A 20,127-nucleotide genomic window follows, 5' to 3' on the forward strand; every position below is an offset into this window, starting at 1 on the left:
GAACATGTCGAAAAATTCTAACTGAAGATTTCTACATGCAGCGTGTAGCATCAAAGTACAAGTCGAGACCCCTGGGTGATGATTAAAAGAAACAAAGACTTAACATTTGCTCAGACCTCAAAAAACAATCTGCCATTGACCCATCTTCCTTTCTAATGTCACTAGGAATGATGAAACCTGAGTTTATGCCTTCAACTAGAAAATGTATTGACAATCTGCCCATAGGAATAGTCGAGAAACCAAAACTAAGGAAAGTAGACTTCATACAATGGAAATGCGCGTGGTTCTCTGGACGGCGAGTATCTCCCCCCAGTATCAAATCAGAAATGACACTATCAGGCAGCCGTTTGGAACTGCCCACATTCAAGATAAAATGCGAGAAGAGCAACTACGATGGTTTGTCCACGTCTTATGGGCAGCACCTAGAGCAGTTGCCAATGATGGACGACGACTATGTGGCAGACCTAAGCAACAATTGAAAGACACTATCAACAATGACCTGAGAATCTGTGGCATTCATCCAGCTGAAGCCCAGGACCAAGCAGAGTGGTGATCGAAGATCCTAAAATTGGATCCTGCTCCTGCAGGGCAACACTAAGCTGATGATGACCTTGTATACTGTGCTGGTACTTTAACGCACAAGTACAGAAGAATGATATACCTTTGTTCAGCATTCTAAGGGTCATATTGAAAATACGAACTTGTTGGACATCAGACAACCTTCAACGGGAACAGCTTTACAAATTACACTACAGTAGTGTGCTCCGTATATCTATAAAACACCTTTCCATCAACATAGTGATGAATGTAACTCAGAAAGACCTATTTTGAAATCAATAACTTGGACTAAAATTACTCCAAATTCTTCAAGAGCTGCTTACATCAACATTAATACCCCTTAAACTGAATCAACAACAATATCACTCTTTTTAATTTCATATTTATTGCAGTTTACAGTAAAACATTACAACAAATAACAAACAAAAGCACACATCTCCAGTTTGGTGTAATGTGATTTGTTTCTTTGTTAATTTGTTAATTTGTTAATTTGTTAATTTGTTAGTGATTTCTTGTTTGCTGTTAAAGCCTTTTGTTTGTTAATTTATGTTTCAGTTTCGTTCACTGCCCATCAGTGGTTGTTCCTTAACTTTTCCATCCCGCAGACCGTGATCACTGGAGGTGAGAGCGAAACACAGCAGCACCCCTCAGTACAAGTACGCTTTCCGTCACCTCTGGGATTTGCTCCTTATCTCCTTTGATGTTTCATGTTGTGATGTGCCTATCTCTTTGTACCCTCTTATGTAATGTCTTTCTTCAACATAAATATTTATTAGTCAAACATGCCTTGTCTATGTATAGGCTCCGTCATATTTATATTTCAAAAATATGGTTCATTTGTATTGTACATTTTCCCCAGAAGGTTGAGCACTAAATTTGAAGGTTGTTAAAGCTCAGGTAAAAAACAAGCTAATGGGAACAAAATATATATGGTGGCTGGAAAGAGTGCAAACCAGGTGTATGAGGTTTAGAGGGTTGGTCATACTGATATATAATTTGAAAAAAATAATTTGATATCTCTCACCATTGACGTTTTATCAGCTTCTGAATTTAACCAATCAGATTGTTTCATAGGCGAATAGAAATGGGCATGTAAAGAGAATGCCCAACACTCAAACACCACATGCATACATGGAACATACTGTCAGAGGAAGGGGAGCTGTTGGACGATCAAGGTAAACTATGGCTGGACCAACTGAAGATAGACGTAGATAATAGAAGAGGGGACTAGAGATTGATTGTGGAGAGGGAGAGACCTACGCGGATGGGCAACACTGGCAGGAGCTTGTCCAACTCCACCCTACCCGGCAAGCTGAAGGGTTACATGATGATGATTCAGGTCACTGGTGACCTGATGATTGTTACTTTTATTAACCCTTACTATGAACTCCCAGTCATGTATGAAACTTATTACGTACCAATCCTGACCTATGGTTGCGAAACATGGGCCATGAGAAATAAAGATGTTAGTAGAATCCAGGCAGCAGAAATGAAATTTGTCTGTAACATGATCGGCAAAACACAGAGGGACAGAGTCCGTAATGAGGAAATCCACAAGCAGGCTCAAGTTGTAAGACTGCAAGACAAAATAACAGTGCAGCGACTGAGATGGTATGGACATATGTGACGCATGGGTGATAACAGATTACCAAAAAATATGTACAATCTAAAACTTGAAGACAAAAGACCAAGAGGGCGACCAAGACTCAGGTACAGGACATGGTGAAGATTGACATTCAACGGAGAGGACATACTTTGGAAAGCATTGAAGAAGGAGAGAAGTTCAGGGACCGCAACTGGTGGAGAAGCCTCGTTTGCCGACCCATCGCTTAAGATGGAACGACGTGGGATATATATATGTACTATGAACTCTCAAACAATGCAGGTGCAATGTTTGGGTGGAGTATTGTTGAAAGAATATTCCAACGTGTCTGTCTCAGCGACAGTGTTCCGATGCCACAAGTATGTGATCCAGAAATTATCCTGGGAAAAGAAAAAAGTTATATTTTCGTTCACCAAATGGTGGTTACTTTTATCTTGGTGGCTGTATGTTGGATCATCATCAGATACTGGAGAGAAATAGCTATCACTATCATCACTTTGTTCCAAACAGTGACGGTGCCATCGTAATCTCTTTCTTTTCTGCGACAATGGAGTGATAGAATATGATGGCTGCTTGCCTGAAAATAGATGTGATTGTGCTAATAAATATTATTCCACAAGCTATTCAACATCATGTATGTCAGTAATGACTGCAGTAAATAATAATATGTCACCCCTCCTATTTATCACTGTGATTGATGTGATAATAAAGGCACTAAAAAGGAAGGAGCAGCAGTACGTGCAAGCTTTCATCGTTGCAGACGACGTGGTGATCTGGGGTGAAATTGAAAATGATGTGGAGGGAAAGCTGCAGAAATAGAGTCAAGAGTTTGAGATATAATTTAAATATCAACAACGCTAAGATGGTGGTGATGAAGTTAGAGAGGGGAGATGACAAACCACAAATCAGAATAAATGACACCAAACTGGACAGTGTTCCAATGTTTAAGTACTTGGGTAGTATAGTATCAATAGACAGTCTTGCAAAATATGAGGTGGACAGTCGAATTAACAAGGCAACTCAATTTTACCACCAAGTAAAACAACTGATGTGGGATAAACAAGTACCGTTGAAAGCTAGGATGGCATTATTTAAATCATATTATACACCCATCCTCATGTATAGCTTGGAAACTACCACGTTAACGAGACAAGACAACTCAAAACTCCAAGCTGCAGAAATGATGTTCCTATGCATCACAATACAGAAGACCAGGAAGGACAAGTTCAGGAATGAAAAAGTCCAAGAGGAGGTGGGAATAGGAGACTCCCTACTACAGAGGATCCAGAAAGCATGACTGAAGTAGTTTGGCCATGTAAGAAGGATGAGTGCAAGCAGGACTGCATGAAGAGAATATGAAAGAGAAGTAAAAGGAAAAAGATCAGTGGGCAGACCCAGAGGAAAATGGACTGATCTGGTGAAGAAAAATGTCGAGGAGAGAGTGGTTCATGGACAGACAATGATGGAGGGGGCTCATACACCACACCTGGGCAACTGGAGATGGTCAGTGATGATGATGATGATGATGATGACTAATATTTGCGTACTTTAGAGTAATGTAAGAAGTAATACACAAGATGCTAAATAATGTTTTGGTCCTACAAGTGTGATCAAGAACAATCTGCCATTGCAAGGCAGAAACATTGTAAGCATGCTTCACTGTAAGCATACAAAGCTGTTTCTGTGAGAGAGAGGAAAGAAATTTTAGATGACAGTTGAAAAACAGGGTGAATATATTGACACATTGCTGACTGGGTGCTCCATATGTTGCACATCCCCTATGCCCAACCATTTCCTGAACATGCATAGAATCAAATGCATGTAACTCAACGTTACTTGGGCATTTCAAATTATTATCTGCATGGAGTTCATTAAATATTTCTTCCAGATTTCTACATGCAGTCAGCTGGGAAGCGCCATCTTAGCCACCACATGACTCTTTGAAGGACACAAACATGTGGTCAGAAAACTAAGAAAATCATAGAACAGAAGAAGAATGAAAAATAAAGGTAGCATGGAATAAACAAAACCTTCAACACCAAGTTTCTAAAACCTTGACCGCTAGCTAGTTTCAGACCGAATGTTCAAGTCTCGTGAACACGAGTTAACTCAGGACTTGACAGGAGCGTTCGGCCAGCCAAACAGGAGTATACTCAGGTCCTGTCAACAGTGTGTTAACCGTTCAAAAAATCATTCGGGTCACCAATGGTCCAGTTAGAACTAACAGTATAACTCAATCATTTACTCCATTACGAGCAAAATGAGAACCATTAGTTTTGAGAAATGTGTATCTAAGATGTAGCATTTTTTTTTCCTGCACACAAGATTACCACCAACAGATAAGAATAACTTGCGTCGAGACAACTGATGTTCTGAACCGCAAGGAATCTGTTAAATTTAATTCTCACTTGCAGTGCTCTGTATACAGAATAAATTCACTGAAAGTCAATTTAGGATCACAGAGAGATGTGTTTGACTAATGAATATTTACTTTAAAGCATCAACAAAGCTGTGCTCAACATTTCTTCAATGCTATCTTTCAAAACAGACGCTTTTCTTGTACCAGCATTCAGTGTTTACAAAGAAGATTGTTACACTCATTGTTGACTGTGAAATGAACTGCCTCTTCAAACTGTTCTAATGTAACTGTCTTGTGTCTTGGTGTTTTCTTGGCTTTGAGATTGTCTTGTGCTGTGTTTGCTACATGTATTTTGAAGATACAGTAGAATCCCTCATACAGTACTGAACTAGTGTCAGAGTAACAATTTTGCTGGTTAATTGAGATTTTCTATGGACTGGCTGGAAAATGTGTTATTGTGTACTGTAACAACAAAGGTTGACTGCAGGGCAGACCACAATAATGACAGCAAATCATTGAGGCTTGCGATAAGGAAGCTTCGATCTATCAATCACTCATGTTTTTTTAAGCTGAAGTGCCCTTGTATTGACATTGCCAGTTATTTAAATGATAGCTAAAAGGGATTGTACTGTATATATTCAAATCATGGTTGACTGATACAGGATTCGCTTTCATTCTAATCCTACAAAGTCCTACACTTTGTTGATGTCGTATTTCTTTAGCCGGAAAGGGCCAATGATTGTACTTGATATTACTATGGTGGTACTACTACTACTACTACTACAGTGAGTTTATTTTATCGGTTGGCTGACAGGCGCGCCCAGCTTATGTGCCTACCGTTGACTCATCACTTTCCGTTACACAGCACTCTTCACACTTCAGGTCTGTGCTTAGAACATGTATTAAGTGGTGATCTGTCACTCCAACTGTTGTCGAGTTGTGAAGTGTTACTTCGGGGTGTAATTCTTATAATGCCTCCACATGTGTACACGGTAGAGGAAAGGGTATTTATGTACGATAATTATGTGAAAACAGATTCTTGCAGTGAAGTCGTTAGGCGATTTGTAACACAGTTTCCATGTGTACACTCTCCACGTAGAGAGACCGTGCAGAAACTCGTAAACAAATAGAGAGGAACTGGTTCTTTACTCCATAAGAAGTGAAGTGTTAAATAATGTGTACTTTTGGCCATCACAGTCCCCATATTTAACTGTTTGTGAGTTCTATTTATGAGGGAGCTTAAAAAATAAAGAGTGTGTGTGTGTGTCTCTCTCTCTCTCTCTCTCTCTCTCTCTCTCTCTCTCAGCCTGGGACGTTAGGCAGTGTATTCTCTTTAGGGTGCGAAATGTACATTTCTTTTGGCTTGCTCCACTTTCTTTCTGCTCCTGCATTCCTGTTTAACAAAATTCTCACTCAGAGTGAAAACATGTAATGATTGTTGGACTTGCACCGCTAATGGGTATACTAATGATTTTCAGTCTAATCCACTCAGCTGTACTATGCTCGACTTGTAACCCCTCTGGGTGTGTGCCTGAAATGTTCCTTCAACACTTAACAACACACCTAAATCTGCTCCATGGACCTAAGGTGAACACAGATGCCTCTCTTCATTGGAGGTATTTCCACGACTTCATTCACCAGTATCTGGACACACACTTGTCTTCATGAACGAAACATATTCAGTCTGTGTTATAATATTTCTAAGATAGGAGAGAATTTTGGAAGCTCTTTCATCTCCAATGATGCCAGCACCAAGATCTCGCTTCCTAGTGTCTGTAGTGTACGTACTGAGGAGCTCATCTCCATCATAGAAGCTCTGTAGTTTGCGCTAAATCACAAACGAGACCTTTCTCTCCGTGTACCAGCTCATTAAGTTCTCTGCAGTCTACAGGTACCTGTTTCCCTCAACACCCACTGGTGCAGCAGATTCATGACCTTTTAGCTAGGATGTGCGATGCAGGCACCGGAATCAGTTTTGCATGGCTTCCAAGCCACCTGGGGAATACGAGGAGTGAAATTGCGAATCAGCCTGCTAAAGAATCAGTTCTTTTACCCATAGACCTATAAATGAACCTGCTTGGGATCTTTGTTCTTAGCCACATCAAATTGTCTTAGTGTCCTGGGAGTAGGAGTGCCTAGCTATCTGAACCCCTAAAAAGCTGTGAGCAATTACAAAGACAGCTGTTGTGCAACGGTCCTCTTTCCAGCTTTTACGGAGAGAGTGGTAGTTTTGTGTAGGCTGAGGATAGGTCATGGAAGACCTTTGCACTCTTATCTACTAAAGAGCAAAGACCTCCCCTCCACCCACAGTGTGTTCTTCTGGTGCCAAATTCAGACAGCTGTTGTGCAGCGGTCCTCTTTCCGGCTTTTACGGAGAGAGTGGTAGTTTTGTGTAGGCTGAGGATAGGTCATGGAAGACCTGTGCACTCTTATCTACTAAAGAGGAAAGACCTCCCCCCCCCCCCCACAGTGTGTTCTTCTGCTGCCGAATTCACCGTGACCTACATCCTCACATCATGAAAGGACCTCTCTGAACCGAGCGAGTTGACCATGCAGTAAGGGTCTCACAGCTGTGAGCTTGCGTTCAGGAGATAGTGGGTTCGAAACCCCCACTGTTAGCAGCCCTGAATATGGTTTTCTATGGTTACCCATTTTCACACTAGGCAAATACTGGGGCCGTATCTTAATTAACGCCACGGCCTCTTCCTTCCCATTCCTAGCCCTTTCCTATCCCATTGTTGCCATAAGACCTCTCTGTGTTGGGGCGACATAAAGCATATTGTAAGATCTCTCTGACATAAGACAGAACCTCAGCCTTCAAGAGACTCATATTAGCTGATGATGAGAATACTGCTGATCTCGTCATTCACTTTGTGTGGGAGAGGATTCATTAAGCACATACAAATTTAAAGTGTTCTGTTACTCAGGGAACTTACACTCCCTTTTGATGTGTTTATGTTATTTTTGGTATAATATTTTTATTTTTAATTCATTTTCCAATTCTCTCATTTTTATTAAATAATTCTTTTTTTAATTTTTATCTCCACTTATTCTGTTCAGAGAGATGCACATAGATGTTCTTGTAGGAAAATTATTTTAAATTCTGCGTGTGTATTCTTTTTTATATACCACCAACAGTTTACTCATCATTTTAATTTTTATTGGATAACACAGAAAGGGAAAACTGCTAGGGGTAGGAAGTAAATGTGTATCAACCTTTTTGTAGAAAATTCAAATTAAAAATTGAAATGTAAGTGAACATAGTGAGCTAACCAGTTCACACAATGTGTTCATTTTAAAGAGTTCCAGCCACACAATTTTTCTGACTTTCTCTACTTTTTTACCCTCTCAATGCCAGGTGATAATGCAAAGGTGTGCTCTGGAAGTGCCAGGCAGTTTTTGTGAAGAAAATAATTATAATTTCTCTACCTTTAGAGTTATGAAACTAAAACTTTGCCCACTATGTGAATAAAATAACCCTCTAATCTTCTGTAAGTTTTTGCGACAGTATAAGAATTATTTTCAATTTGGAGAAATAATTTCTTTAGAATTGCATACTATGCAAACAAATATTTTGAAATTCAACTCATTTTGAGACCACAGAACTAAAATAGCATAAATATCAGTGTTGGAATTTAGAAACATAATACATAAGAAACATGTGATACATTCAAAAAATTAGAAAATTATTAGTTGAGATGCCAAAACTAAAAAAAAAAAGAAAGGTCACAGGAAAAGCATGGAAGATGATGAAGATGGTTGTTGTTGTTGTTGTTGTTATTATTATTATTATTATTATTATTATTATTATTATTATTATTATTATTATTATTCGTTGGGGCCATCTAGGACCACGTTAAGTCTTGTTACATTTGGCAGTTTGCTTCGGTTTCTTTTGAGCCCAGAATTCCCTCATTCTCTGTGAGCGGGCCAGCTTGCGTTCCTCTGTCTAGGTGGTACCTTGTCTTCTTTTAGCCCATTCGTCAGTATCTTTTTGTGGAAGAGATCTCTATTGCAGCCTTTGGAGGTCTTCTTTGGTGTTCATAAACCAGGACATTGTGTGCTGCTCCCTCTGTGCATTGCTGGTCTCCAAATCCCAACATTGTGGGATTATTTCAAGGGCCGAGAAAATTCCATTCGACACTCCACATCTTTGGATGGCGGCATGTAAAATATTTCTAGTAACACGCCTTTCATGGCTTTCTTTGGCTGTTACCTTCATTTTTTGAAGTTTTTGACACCTTCAATTTTTTCTCTCTGGCTAGTGTTATATAGAAGATGGTTGCCTTGTTGTACTTCCTCCGAAACCAGTAATCAGCACCACTACCACCTCTGGTGACATGTTTGATGTTTATCCATTAAAATTAGTTAAAACCATCACTTGACTCATTACTGAGCATATCTTGGATTTCATTTTCTAACAAACACTTGTTTTTCTCAGATATCTTGCTTGCCTCTGCAGAGCCAAAAAAAATGTTTAAATACAAATCACGGAATATAAAGCAATGTAAAATCACTATATCTATATATATCACAAACAATAGAAAGCTGCTAGAGCATTGTTTCTTGAACACTTGCCAATGGTTATGACAGCATGACAATGCTATTATTGGACCATCAGGCCTGCTATGATTCAACAATCGAGTCACCCAGACCAACACTGTAAAGTTTCGTGAATATTCTTAGTATTGTTCTCAGCGACTCTGGCACTGAATGTGTTCAAATAATGCCTGCCCCCCTGAGAAGGTATAATTACACATAGCCTGTAATAATCTGGAAAATACAAACTTTCTAATGGTAAAAGAATTACTGAAATCAGTTGTGTTTCCTGAGATTATGCTCCATATAAAAATAAACTCACAGAAAAGTTCAGTAAGATCTTCTACTGCTGCACTTGCTGGTTATCCTGTATCCACACACATGTACATCAGTGAGCTGAGACACTCTCATTTATAGATGACTCTGTCGACTCCGGCTTGGAGACGGAAGTGCCTGATCGTTTTGCAACGTACGTCATCATGGATTCTCGTGATCGCCTGGAGATGACTCTCACGCCTGTTGGGATGCAGGTGATACATGACCTTGCCACTGTTTTCACCAGAAGCAATCACGAGGTACCACCAGAGGCTCTACAAGGTCTGGAAGCACCCCTGACGCTTGTCAACGATATTGGTCCAACTTCTAAAGTGACTCTCTTCACTCATGCTGAGGTAAGTTTCAACTCAATTCTGTAAACCCATCATGTACTCTCTCCCGTAATTTGCTCGTCTGGTTACTCTTCGTCACTTCCTTCTGTCGAGGGCATCACATCCATATCCTCTTTAAATTTTATCAGGCCACCATTTTTGGATGATCACTAGGTCTAATTCCTCCAGAGGTCATACTGGAGGGTAGATTTTGCTATATAGTTGTCATTATTTATATTTATGTGCCCGAACCACCTGAGTTGTACTTCCCCCATTTTATTTGCAATGAATGTCGCTCCCATACGTGTCCTTTCTTCGTTCTTAATGCAGTCTAGCCTTGTAATAGTCGCGGACCAATCCAACAGGTTCATTTCCATTACATGGAAGCTTCGCACCATTAACCCATGCTCTGGTGTATGGAAATGTCTCCCCATCTGACGTGATTAGCAAACCGAGGTATTTCAGTTGCATAGCCTTTGCAAGATGCTGACCCATCAGCTTCTTCTTATTCTCCTCCTCCTCCTTCCGTCGATTGGCCAGTGTATCATTGATCTCCATTTCGTCCTATCCTTCCACCACTTTTCTCTGTATACCGTTTCCACCTCCACTTGTCATCTTCCAGTGTCCTCTTGAATCAGGTCCTACCATTTCTTCCTCAGTCTCCCTCTTGGCCTCTTTCCCTCACATCTCTGCTCCAAATTTACTCTTGGAATTCTGTCTGCTTACATTCTATTGAGCGAACAAGTGACTGTTCGGTTTGGGTCATGTAGTTATCAGCTTGCATACAGGAGAGAGTTCAAAACCCTCCATCGACAGCCCTGAAGATGGTTTCCTGTGGTTTCCCATTTTCACACCACGTACATGCTAGGGCAGTACCCTAAGAAAGGCCCCCAGACGCTTTCTTTTCACTCCTATCCTTTTTCCTATTCCATCATCGCCATACGACCTATCTGTGTTGGGGCGACATAAAGTGTATTACCTTTTAAGGGTACAATCAAAGATTCCACCTTTACAATACTAAAAAATTGTGTTTAATTAGGATAACATTAACAAGTTTTGGAACATGTTTCATCTTTCTTTTAAGACATCATGAGGTGAAAATTCTTATCAGATAAGTAAAATAGAGAAGGTCTCAAATTCATAGATATTAAAATACGTTCTAGTTAAAATACATGATAAAATTTGAAGAATGTTCTTAAAGTGTTGGAGCTCAGTTGCTATTTTTTTTTTGTTCTGTTGAATTGAGGAAGATAAAATTATTGAACACACACAATAATTCCATTAAAAGTTGTTGTTGATGGTCGAGTTCTCCTTGTGTTGACGTAATGATTGTGATGTATTGTTAATAATTCTTAATTTAAAAATTATGATGCAGGCAGAATATTTAACTCTAAGCGCATGAAAGGAAAAAAGATTGTGCCGTAGTTGAATAGTCGTCCTAGTCTGCCCCAGATGGGTGAAGTTCAGTGTGTGGGCTTGCAATGAAATTCATTTTATACAGTAGCAGATTTTAAAACAAAACAAAAACAAAAGAACAAAGAAAGAAAGAAAGAAAGAAAAGAAATACCCTAAGCCAGTAATTCTTTCCAAGCAAGTGAATCCTTTCTTACAGATTATGCCAGATGGGAACCCGAGAGTCCTAATGACTGCAATGTACGACAAGTCTGATTCCTTGCCCAGCAGCCCTGCATCCACAACGACAGGATATGTGGACGTGACTCCTCCGGAGTTTGACATTGATTTGGAAAGGTAAGATGCTGTCCACTTTTCTTCTTCGTGAATGTGATTACTAGGAAACTGACTCATAAGCATGAATTAAATTTTAAGATAAGAATGGTTTGAAAATGTATTTCCATTTGTACAGTAATCTTTCACCACCTGTATTCATCTGTTTTTATTTGTATCATCCCTTTACTCTTGTATATCTGGATTTCTTCTTATCGTACACTTCCCACATCAAGACTAAAGAACCGGGCTGAGTGACTCAGATGGTTGAGGCGCTGGTCTTCTGACCCCAACTTGGCAGGTTTGATCCTGGCTCAGTCCGGTGGTATTTGAAGGTGCTCAAATACGCCTGCCTTTTGTCGGTAGATTTACTGGCACATTAAAGAACTCCTGTGGGACTAAATTCCAGCAACTCTGTGTCTCTGAAAACCGTAAGAGCAGTTAATGGAACATAAAGCAATAACATCATTGTTTATTATCAAGACTAAAGGTTTGTCAGGATGGCCCTTCAATGAGTGTTGAAGCCCACCATCGTGATGAAGCTGGGGAAGCAAAAGCAAGCTTGTCGGAGGCTGGTCAAAAATCGATGTAGAAGAACTGGGTTCGATGTGGAGGTTGTCCTTGTCCTTTAGTGTTTATCCATGTCCCCTCTTCCTGTTATGGGTTACCTTTCATATTCTTATTTCTCTCTCTACTTATCTATCTATATATGACTTTATTGGTCATTTGTTTGTTCCTTTCCATTGCTAGTTAGTTATTTTCAAAGGTATTAAATAATCTTACAGATGTCTCACTTTACAGCTTCGAAGGAGGATTCTCTGCATCAAAAGGTGAAGACCCTGCTGGCCAGGACATGTTCTCTCCAGTGCTTCAGTTTCCCAAAGAGAGCATAACAGACCTGTACAAGAGGATGACAGACGAAAGGCTTCTCATCGAAATGGAAGGCAAGTTCTAAATCAAGTAGAAATGAACCCCTACCTGAGCCTAGCTCCTCTTGTCCAACCTCCCTATATTCTAAATTAGTTACCAGGAAGTATCTTTGCATTATATTTCAAAACTATCAAGTGAGTTGGCCGTGTGGTTAGGGTAAAGCAGCTGTGAGCTTGCATTCAGGAGACAGTGGGTTTGAACCCCACTGTCGGCAGCCCTGAAGATAGTTTTCCATGGTTTCCCGTTTTCACACCAGGCAATTGCTAGTGCTGAATCTTAATTAAGGCCACAGCCATTTCCTTCCCACTCCTAGCCCTTTCCTATCCCACCGTCACCATAAGACCGATCTGTGTTGGTGCGACATAAAACAAATTGTTTTTAAAAAAAAACATTCAGAGCTACCAACTGTAATTTTGTAAGATGTTTGACAAACCTCGCACTATATCATCAAGTTTTTTTTATAAAGCCCCGCACTCCTCTTGCACCATATTGTCAAGTTTTAAGTCTAGACAGCAGATTTCCGTCCACACACTCTTCTCACATATCTAGTGAGCTACACGATAGAGTGATCACGAAGGTGCAGAGTGATGTGCAGCGCATGCAGTGCAGTCTGAGATACTACGAAACACAGTCACAATTTACCACACACAGACTTTTCATAGCAGAGTATCAGAAAATTTTGCCACAGGTAAAGACTATCAATAAATCAATCAGTCACTACTGATCTGCATTTAGGACAGTCACCCAGGTGGCAGATTCCCTATCTCTTGTTCTCCTAGCCTTATCTGAAATGATTGCAAAGAAATTGGAAATTTATTGAACATCTCCCTTGGTAAGTTATTCCAATCCCTCACTCCCCTTCCGGGTTTTTCTCCGGGTACTCCGGTTTTCCCTGTCATATTTCATTCCAGCAACACTCTCCAATATCATTTAATTTCATCTGCCAGTCATTTATCATTGCTGCAGAGGAGTGCGGCAGGTTTCAGCAGCCGGCACATTTCCTATTCTTGCCGCTAGATAGGGGCTTCATTCATACCATTCCTGACCCGGTTGAATGACTGGAAACAGGCTGTGGAATTATGTGTATCCAGACCAAACCAAACCAAATCAAACCCCATGGTGCAACAGCCCCGAAGGGCCTCGGCCTACCAAGAGACCGCTGCTCAGCCCAAAGGCCTACAGATTACGAGGTGTTGTGTGGTCAGCACGACAAATCCTCTCGGTCATTATTCTTGGCTTTCTAGACTGCGGCCACCATCTCACCGTCAGATAGCTCCTCAATTGTAATCACGTAAGTTGAGTGGACCTCGAACCAGCCCTCAGAGCCAGGTAGAAATCCCTGACCTGGCCGGGAATCGAACCCGGGGTCTCCGGGTAAGAGGCAGGAACGTTACCCCTATACCGCGGGGCCGGAATTATGTGTATGGAGTTACTTAATGTCACCTTCAGGTAACTAATTTAAAATAACACCATATTATAGGTCTTATGGCGACACAGTTGCCTGATAGCCTCACTGATTGGTCTCATACTGGTGTGGAAGTCCAATCACTATGTAAGTGGGGAAATCTAACTTATTATAGTAAAAGAATTTTATTTGTTAAGAGAATAATGTATTCTTCTTCTTATTTGATTTGGCATTTTCTCGCAGGTCAGGACCCACTCTTAGGATCATCAAGAGCTATTTTACATGATCATTCACAATGTTCTGATCAAGCTGAACGATCTCATAGCAGATACTAGTCATTTCAATTAATATTATAGATTTTTACATTCCACTAAATACTTTTACACTATTTGGAGTCACCAAAGTACCAGAACTTTGTCCCACAGCAGCTCTTTTATGTGCCAGAAAATCTACCAATATGAGACTGATGTTCAAATACCACCGGACTGATCGAACCTTCCAACATGAGTTCAGAGACTTATCACTTCCAGAGGGCACTTTGACCTTAAGGGTGAATTTGTAGGCAACAATCGCAGTTAGTTGTGTGATGTTGGCACCACAGTGCGGGCAACAAACTTGTGGATCAAGGTGCAAAAGAAGTAGTACTTTTACCACCTAGAGCTTTGAACAGACCTGCTACAGATTTGTTCTCAACTACATAGAACCATCCTCATGTCCTGGGAGTTGGAGTTTCTAGCTATATGAACTCCCAACAAGCTGAAAGCGATTAAGAAGACAACTTCCGTATGGCGGTCTTCTTTTGGGCCTTCACAGAGAGAGGCCGTAGTTTTGTGTAGGATGAGGATAGGTCGTGGGAAATCTACACACTCTTGCCGCCTAAAGAGAGAAGACCCCCCAGTGTGTTCTTGTGGTGCCAAAATCACCGTGGCCCACATCTTCACAGAGTGTGCCGATCTCTTTGGCCTAAGACGGAGCCTCGGCCTGCAGGGAACACTCAAACTCATACTTGCCAATAAGGAGAATACTGATGATCTCGTCTTTCGCTTTATGTGTATTCTTTTACCCAGGGAACCAAGGTTCAGTTTGAGAGAGAGAGAGAGAGAGAGAGAGAGAGAGAGAGAGAGAGAGAGAGAGTGTGTGTGTCCAGTTTGGTTTTTTTAAATGAATTTTGTTTTATTTAATTTAGTTTCATATTTTCTCATTTAATAAATGGTTTTATTTTATTTTTGTTTTGCACATGATTCGCCCAGAGGAGGGTGATTACCTAGTTGTACTTCCTCTTAAAACAACAATCTCCACTACCACAACTTCATTAGTGGGATGGACCCTCTTGTCAGGTCTTTATCCTGTGGTGTGTTGATTTTCATGTTTGTATCTTTCTTATATGAAATGATATGTGACTTGCTCATTCATTTCCATTATCTTCGTTTGCCAGCAAGTATTAGATTTTTCTTTTCCTTTTCAGTTTCAAAGCTTTTTAATTTAGGCTTCATTAGGTTTGATGGTGCATTAGATTTGATGAGGCAGCAGAGCAGATCATGAGCTAGTTATATATAGACAATTGTGAGGGCTCAGTCTGTTCAAAAGCTTGCTTCTGCCTGAGTAGGAAGCTCTTTATAATACTCAGTCTGCATTTCTTGTGTGAGTGTCAAATTCTGTTTTCTCTTATAGGTTTTGATCCTCTCAAATTGTTAGCCCCTCAGAGGGCCGTGAGCAAGCTCCACATACTTCACCCCAGTCGGAACAACACTCGCTACCATGTTGTTGTCAGTGTTGATATCCACCACGGACGTACTTCTATTGCCGTCCGCTCTCCGTTGCAGGTAAGTGTTTATCAAACCAACTAACATCAGTACGTGATGACTCAGAGATATATACTTGGGCAAAATTTCTTATAAAGAAATCACAAAAGCTCCGTCCACCTATTGAATACATGACATTAAATAATAGTACACGTTTTGACCCTCATTGGGCCTTCTTCAACTAAGTAATTTAGACAGTTAATAGCTGAAACAAAGAATTAATAATAATAATATTAGTCAACAAGTCCAAATATTAAGATCCTCAATTGACGTACTTGAAATACATATTATAAATTTAATTTCTCTGCAACATTCAATTCACAAAAGTTGGATTCCGGCGTCAGATTACTGTGTGACATGCCTGGATTTTGCTGCTAGCACGAACTCTCCTTCAGACCATGTGAATTGCACATTGAATTCATGACCACTTGTTTCTCTATCCTAGTCACTTTCATACTGTGTGTCCAGCCCTTATCCCGTTTCTCTTCGGGATCGGGTATCAAGTGAGATGAATCGTACAACCGGATGCTCCCTACATCACTTTCACTACTAATCAAAATCTGCATCTGAATTAATCACTCCCAGAAAACGAAAGAATTTGCTTGGGGCACATATTGAAGTTGCATGTGGAAGCCATGATACACAGCGCTGTTTACATCTGGGTAACAGAAGATTAACATATTTGTTACACTGTCGTCTCTCCCCCCTCTAGGGACCTTGACATCAGTGTGAGGGATTGCATGCTCGTTGATCCCGAGGGCTGTGCCAGCTCAGATTTACCTATGCTGGATTGGCCTCGGCATAGAGCTAGACTAACAAGGTGTCCCCTGAGTTGCCTCACATTTTTCTGTATTCTTTTTTTTCTTAATTTCAATCCTAACCTCCTTAAATTTTATTTCTCTTTCTGTCTAGGCAGTCTCTTTGCCTAAGGGAGAACATTTGTTTTCTGAGCATGCGTGTGTATGTGGAGGTTTCTTCCTCACCCAATACTGCGCTTCGGGTCGCAAGAAACTAATTCGTTCAACAAGTGTTGGAAAGTAGCAAACATGAAAAGGAATATATAATGGGACAAGTGCAATAACAGGTCAGTGTAGGAAGAAGGCACAATAGAGAGAGAAGAGAAGAACAAACATGAAAACACAAAAGGACAATCTCCACATCTTCATACACTGCCGTCTTAAATAGAGGGGAGCAGAGCAGAAACGGGGGCTCAGAAGAGATGGTCGTAGAATAGCAGGAATTGATGGGGAGAGAGCTTATCTATTTCATTCTTTCTCATGTCTCCTTTCCTTTGTTGATTCTTCTCACTATTCAGATAGTTCAAATACAGCTTCTTGTTAAGTTATATTCATGACCTGATTTTAATTCTTCATGTCTATATACTGTGATTACTTGCAGCACAGTTATCTTTACTTCTCCCTACTAACTGAGCTTGCTACAATAATGCAAAGAATAAATGGAAAGATTAAACTATAGGGAAATGGAGGAAAGTAATTCAATGGCAATGGCGAGGGGAAAGAGAAGAGGAATTTTCAAAATTAAAGATAAAAATCTTGAAGTATTGTTTTTTGTTTGCAGATCAAGAATGAAACATCGTATGCCATGGGACTGTACTACAAAAAGACAGTTCTGGAATCCTTGGGAGTTGACCACATTGGAGAGTCTACAAATCCATTTGAGGACACAATAAGAGTTGCCATCGTTGAACCAGATGAAACGTTCAACGTGCCGCTGTACGTGGCCTACCACTGTCGATTGTACATCTTACCAGCCTATGTAGAGTAAGTAATAGCACATATAACCTTACCTCATAGAAATAAATAGGGACACATTTCATTTCAACCTAGGGCATGATTACTGACAGACATCATAATTGGCTTCTCGTGGTCACGGTTAGAATCCCTGACAGTGGATGAGGGTCACAACTCTGTGGTTTAGTTTCCACATAAAACTGGAGATGTGCAGTTATTGTGCTTACCTCGTGTACCCCCGGCACTTTTGCCGGCCTTGTTTTGCCCTTACTGACCGCCGTCTTGGACAATCGGCTGACTCTCACACTCCCCTGATGTCAACTCTGTGTCTCGCAACTTCGAGAATGAACTCTAAGATCGTATAAATACTTTCCACCTGGCCTAATTTGCCAGGATTGAATGAGAGGCCTTTCCCCGCTGGATGTGCGAGCGCATAACATAGGACAGAGCTGGTTCTCTGCTCCCATCGACCGCTGGTGTTCTTCAGGTGAGACATAGAGATCACATTATGTAACACATCGTTTCATTCATCTTTCTTCGCATGATGAGTGAGTTGGGAGAGTCACCAAGTTACAGGGCACTAAATTCCATTCCGTGTTCATGGGCTGTGGATCTCTGAAGCACGCTTGGACATATACTTTTTAGTGCATTCAAACTACTTCTACCTTTCAAGCATAATTCTAATTTTCGTGTGTTTGCAGTTATTTCCTGTGAGAACTTTCTCTTACTGGTCGTGTCTCTCGGTTTCCCTCATCCCCGCCCCGTCTCTCATTCTACCCCGTATCTTGTTCAGAAATTTTGTATGATTCATTGTACATAAATTTAAGACACACTTGTATAAGAATTTAGCTACCTTTGTCTAACTATGTAGATTAATGTCATAGTCGATCTTCTTAAATAGGGTCACTTGTTTACTTAAACTTACATGCTCTTTATTCCATTGTTCTATACATTCTCCTGGTAGATTATTCTTTGTAAACGATTTTGGCACTAGTCTCACTACATGTAGCGATGTAGACCAACTATTTAAACTAAACTTCTTTTCATCCCTCTTTGTAATCTGTTCACTAAATATCTTACCTCAACATCACTTGTGAAATTTGTCTTAAAATCCCACTCAAATTATTTATGTTATTCTTTTGTACCCCTCTGATCAGTAATGTACACACATATATATTTATTGAAGTAAAGGTTGTTGTTATTACTATCAAAACTATCTCCCTTTAATTGTACACATTGCTACCACCCTTTTACATCCCAGATCCCCCTGGGCTTGTTTTCCACTGCGCACGATAGTGTTTCGTTATTATTATTATCATTATTTTTTATCTTAAACCTGTAGTCTGTTATCAAATGCAGACTTCGCCCCATTATGATCAGCAGGCATGTAAGATTTTAACCTGGTTTGTTGTCTTTGTAAAGCCGCATTTCCACGAGGTGTGACAAGCTTGAACCAATTACGCTTTCGTGGTTGCTCCACACCGGTTCATGCCCGATGGAAAGTGTGATCCGTTCACATTGATAGAATGAAATAGTCAGTCGAAATGTGGCCATGGACGAGGATGTTGCTGAAGGATGTTTGGTTATTTGTTCAATTTTAGCAAATGAAGTCTTTTGTATCTTGCTGCAAAGAAAAAAACAGGCGAAGTAGATGGTGAGTAAGGCAGTGGATATTGGAATTTGAGTGAGAGTCCCTATCTTCCACGTAAGGTCGAATGAAAAGTGTTCATATTCATAAACCAAGCAACTGTAGGATTGTAGACTTCATTGGTAGACTTTCCTGATCTCTCACCATCAGAAATGCTCTTCAATTCTTGACAAAAAGAATTTCTCAAGTATTTAAATTTCACTATCACTTCCTTTAGTCCAAAACCTGGGATGCTTAGGTTATCAGATATTTGTTTAGCCATCGCTGCCTGCTTCTCACAGTCTTGGTACTCATCTAATGATGGATTGTATAGAACAGTTTGCTATAGTTTCAAAAATCATATAGTGTCATTGTCATTAAATCTAAAAACATCTTGGTTTACCAAAACCAGGTGGCTCACGACTGAAAATCAAACATGTATGATCCCTTCAATACTGAATCGTGAGATGCTTGACATCATAGGCAAGCTTAATACACCTCGTTCACACAGATGGCTTATGAAAGCATAATCGACTTAAGCATATCACGCCCCATGGGAACGCAGCATTATGCTGTTTGCAGGTGATATTGTGGTGTGGGGCTCCCACGCTGGTATCTTCATCTTGTCGTGATGCGGGAGCTTGTGTGCCTAAGTGATCCTGAGAGCCATGCCAGCGGGAGCGTGAGCTCCTGGCAGGGTCTCCCAAGCCGGACAGGTCAAAGGTGATAGGTCAGACTAAGAGGGAGATCCTGGTCCTCCAGGTTGGGATTGATATTGGGGCTAACAACTCCATACCGGAAAAACACATTGTCACAAAACTCAAAGTCAAAAATAGCTGGACTGATTATAATGGTGAACGACCCGTGTAAAGGAATGGAAGATAAGATGGTTGGATGATGTGGAGGAGGATTTAAGAAAGATGGGAATAAGAAAATGGAGGAAGCGTGCTGAAGATCGTGAAGATTGGGCTACAATTGTCACAGAGGCCAAGGTCCTGCATGAGCTGTAGCACCGAGGAGTGAGTAAGTAAGTATTGTGGTGTGGGGAGCAAACAGAGAGGAAGTTCAAGGGCAACTCTACATATTGAGTGAATGTGGAAAAGAGTAAGACAATGGTGTTGACTAGAGGAGGAAAGCAATAAAAGGAATTATAAAAATTAGGGGACAAGATCTTGAAACTG

General features: G+C 40.5%; 1 protein-coding gene across 1 annotated transcript in view; it reads left to right on the forward strand.

Annotated features, from left to right (window-relative positions):
- Positions 1 to 20,127, forward strand: part of LOC136884959 (intermembrane lipid transfer protein VPS13A) — a 263,969-nt gene that overhangs the window by 146,845 nt on the left and 96,997 nt on the right. The window contains exons 38-42 of the mRNA XM_068230153.1: positions 9,477 to 9,730; positions 11,319 to 11,455; positions 12,233 to 12,375; positions 15,438 to 15,589; positions 17,147 to 17,349. Of these exons, the coding sequence (XP_068086254.1) occupies positions 9,477 to 9,730; positions 11,319 to 11,455; positions 12,233 to 12,375; positions 15,438 to 15,589; positions 17,147 to 17,349 (889 nt within the window). The remainder of the gene's footprint in view (positions 1 to 9,476; positions 9,731 to 11,318; positions 11,456 to 12,232; positions 12,376 to 15,437; positions 15,590 to 17,146; positions 17,350 to 20,127) is intronic.

The sequence above is a fragment of the Anabrus simplex genome, chromosome 13 (assembly GCF_040414725.1).
Source record: "Anabrus simplex isolate iqAnaSimp1 chromosome 13, ASM4041472v1, whole genome shotgun sequence".
Lineage (NCBI taxonomy): Eukaryota > Metazoa > Arthropoda > Insecta > Orthoptera > Tettigoniidae > Anabrus > Anabrus simplex.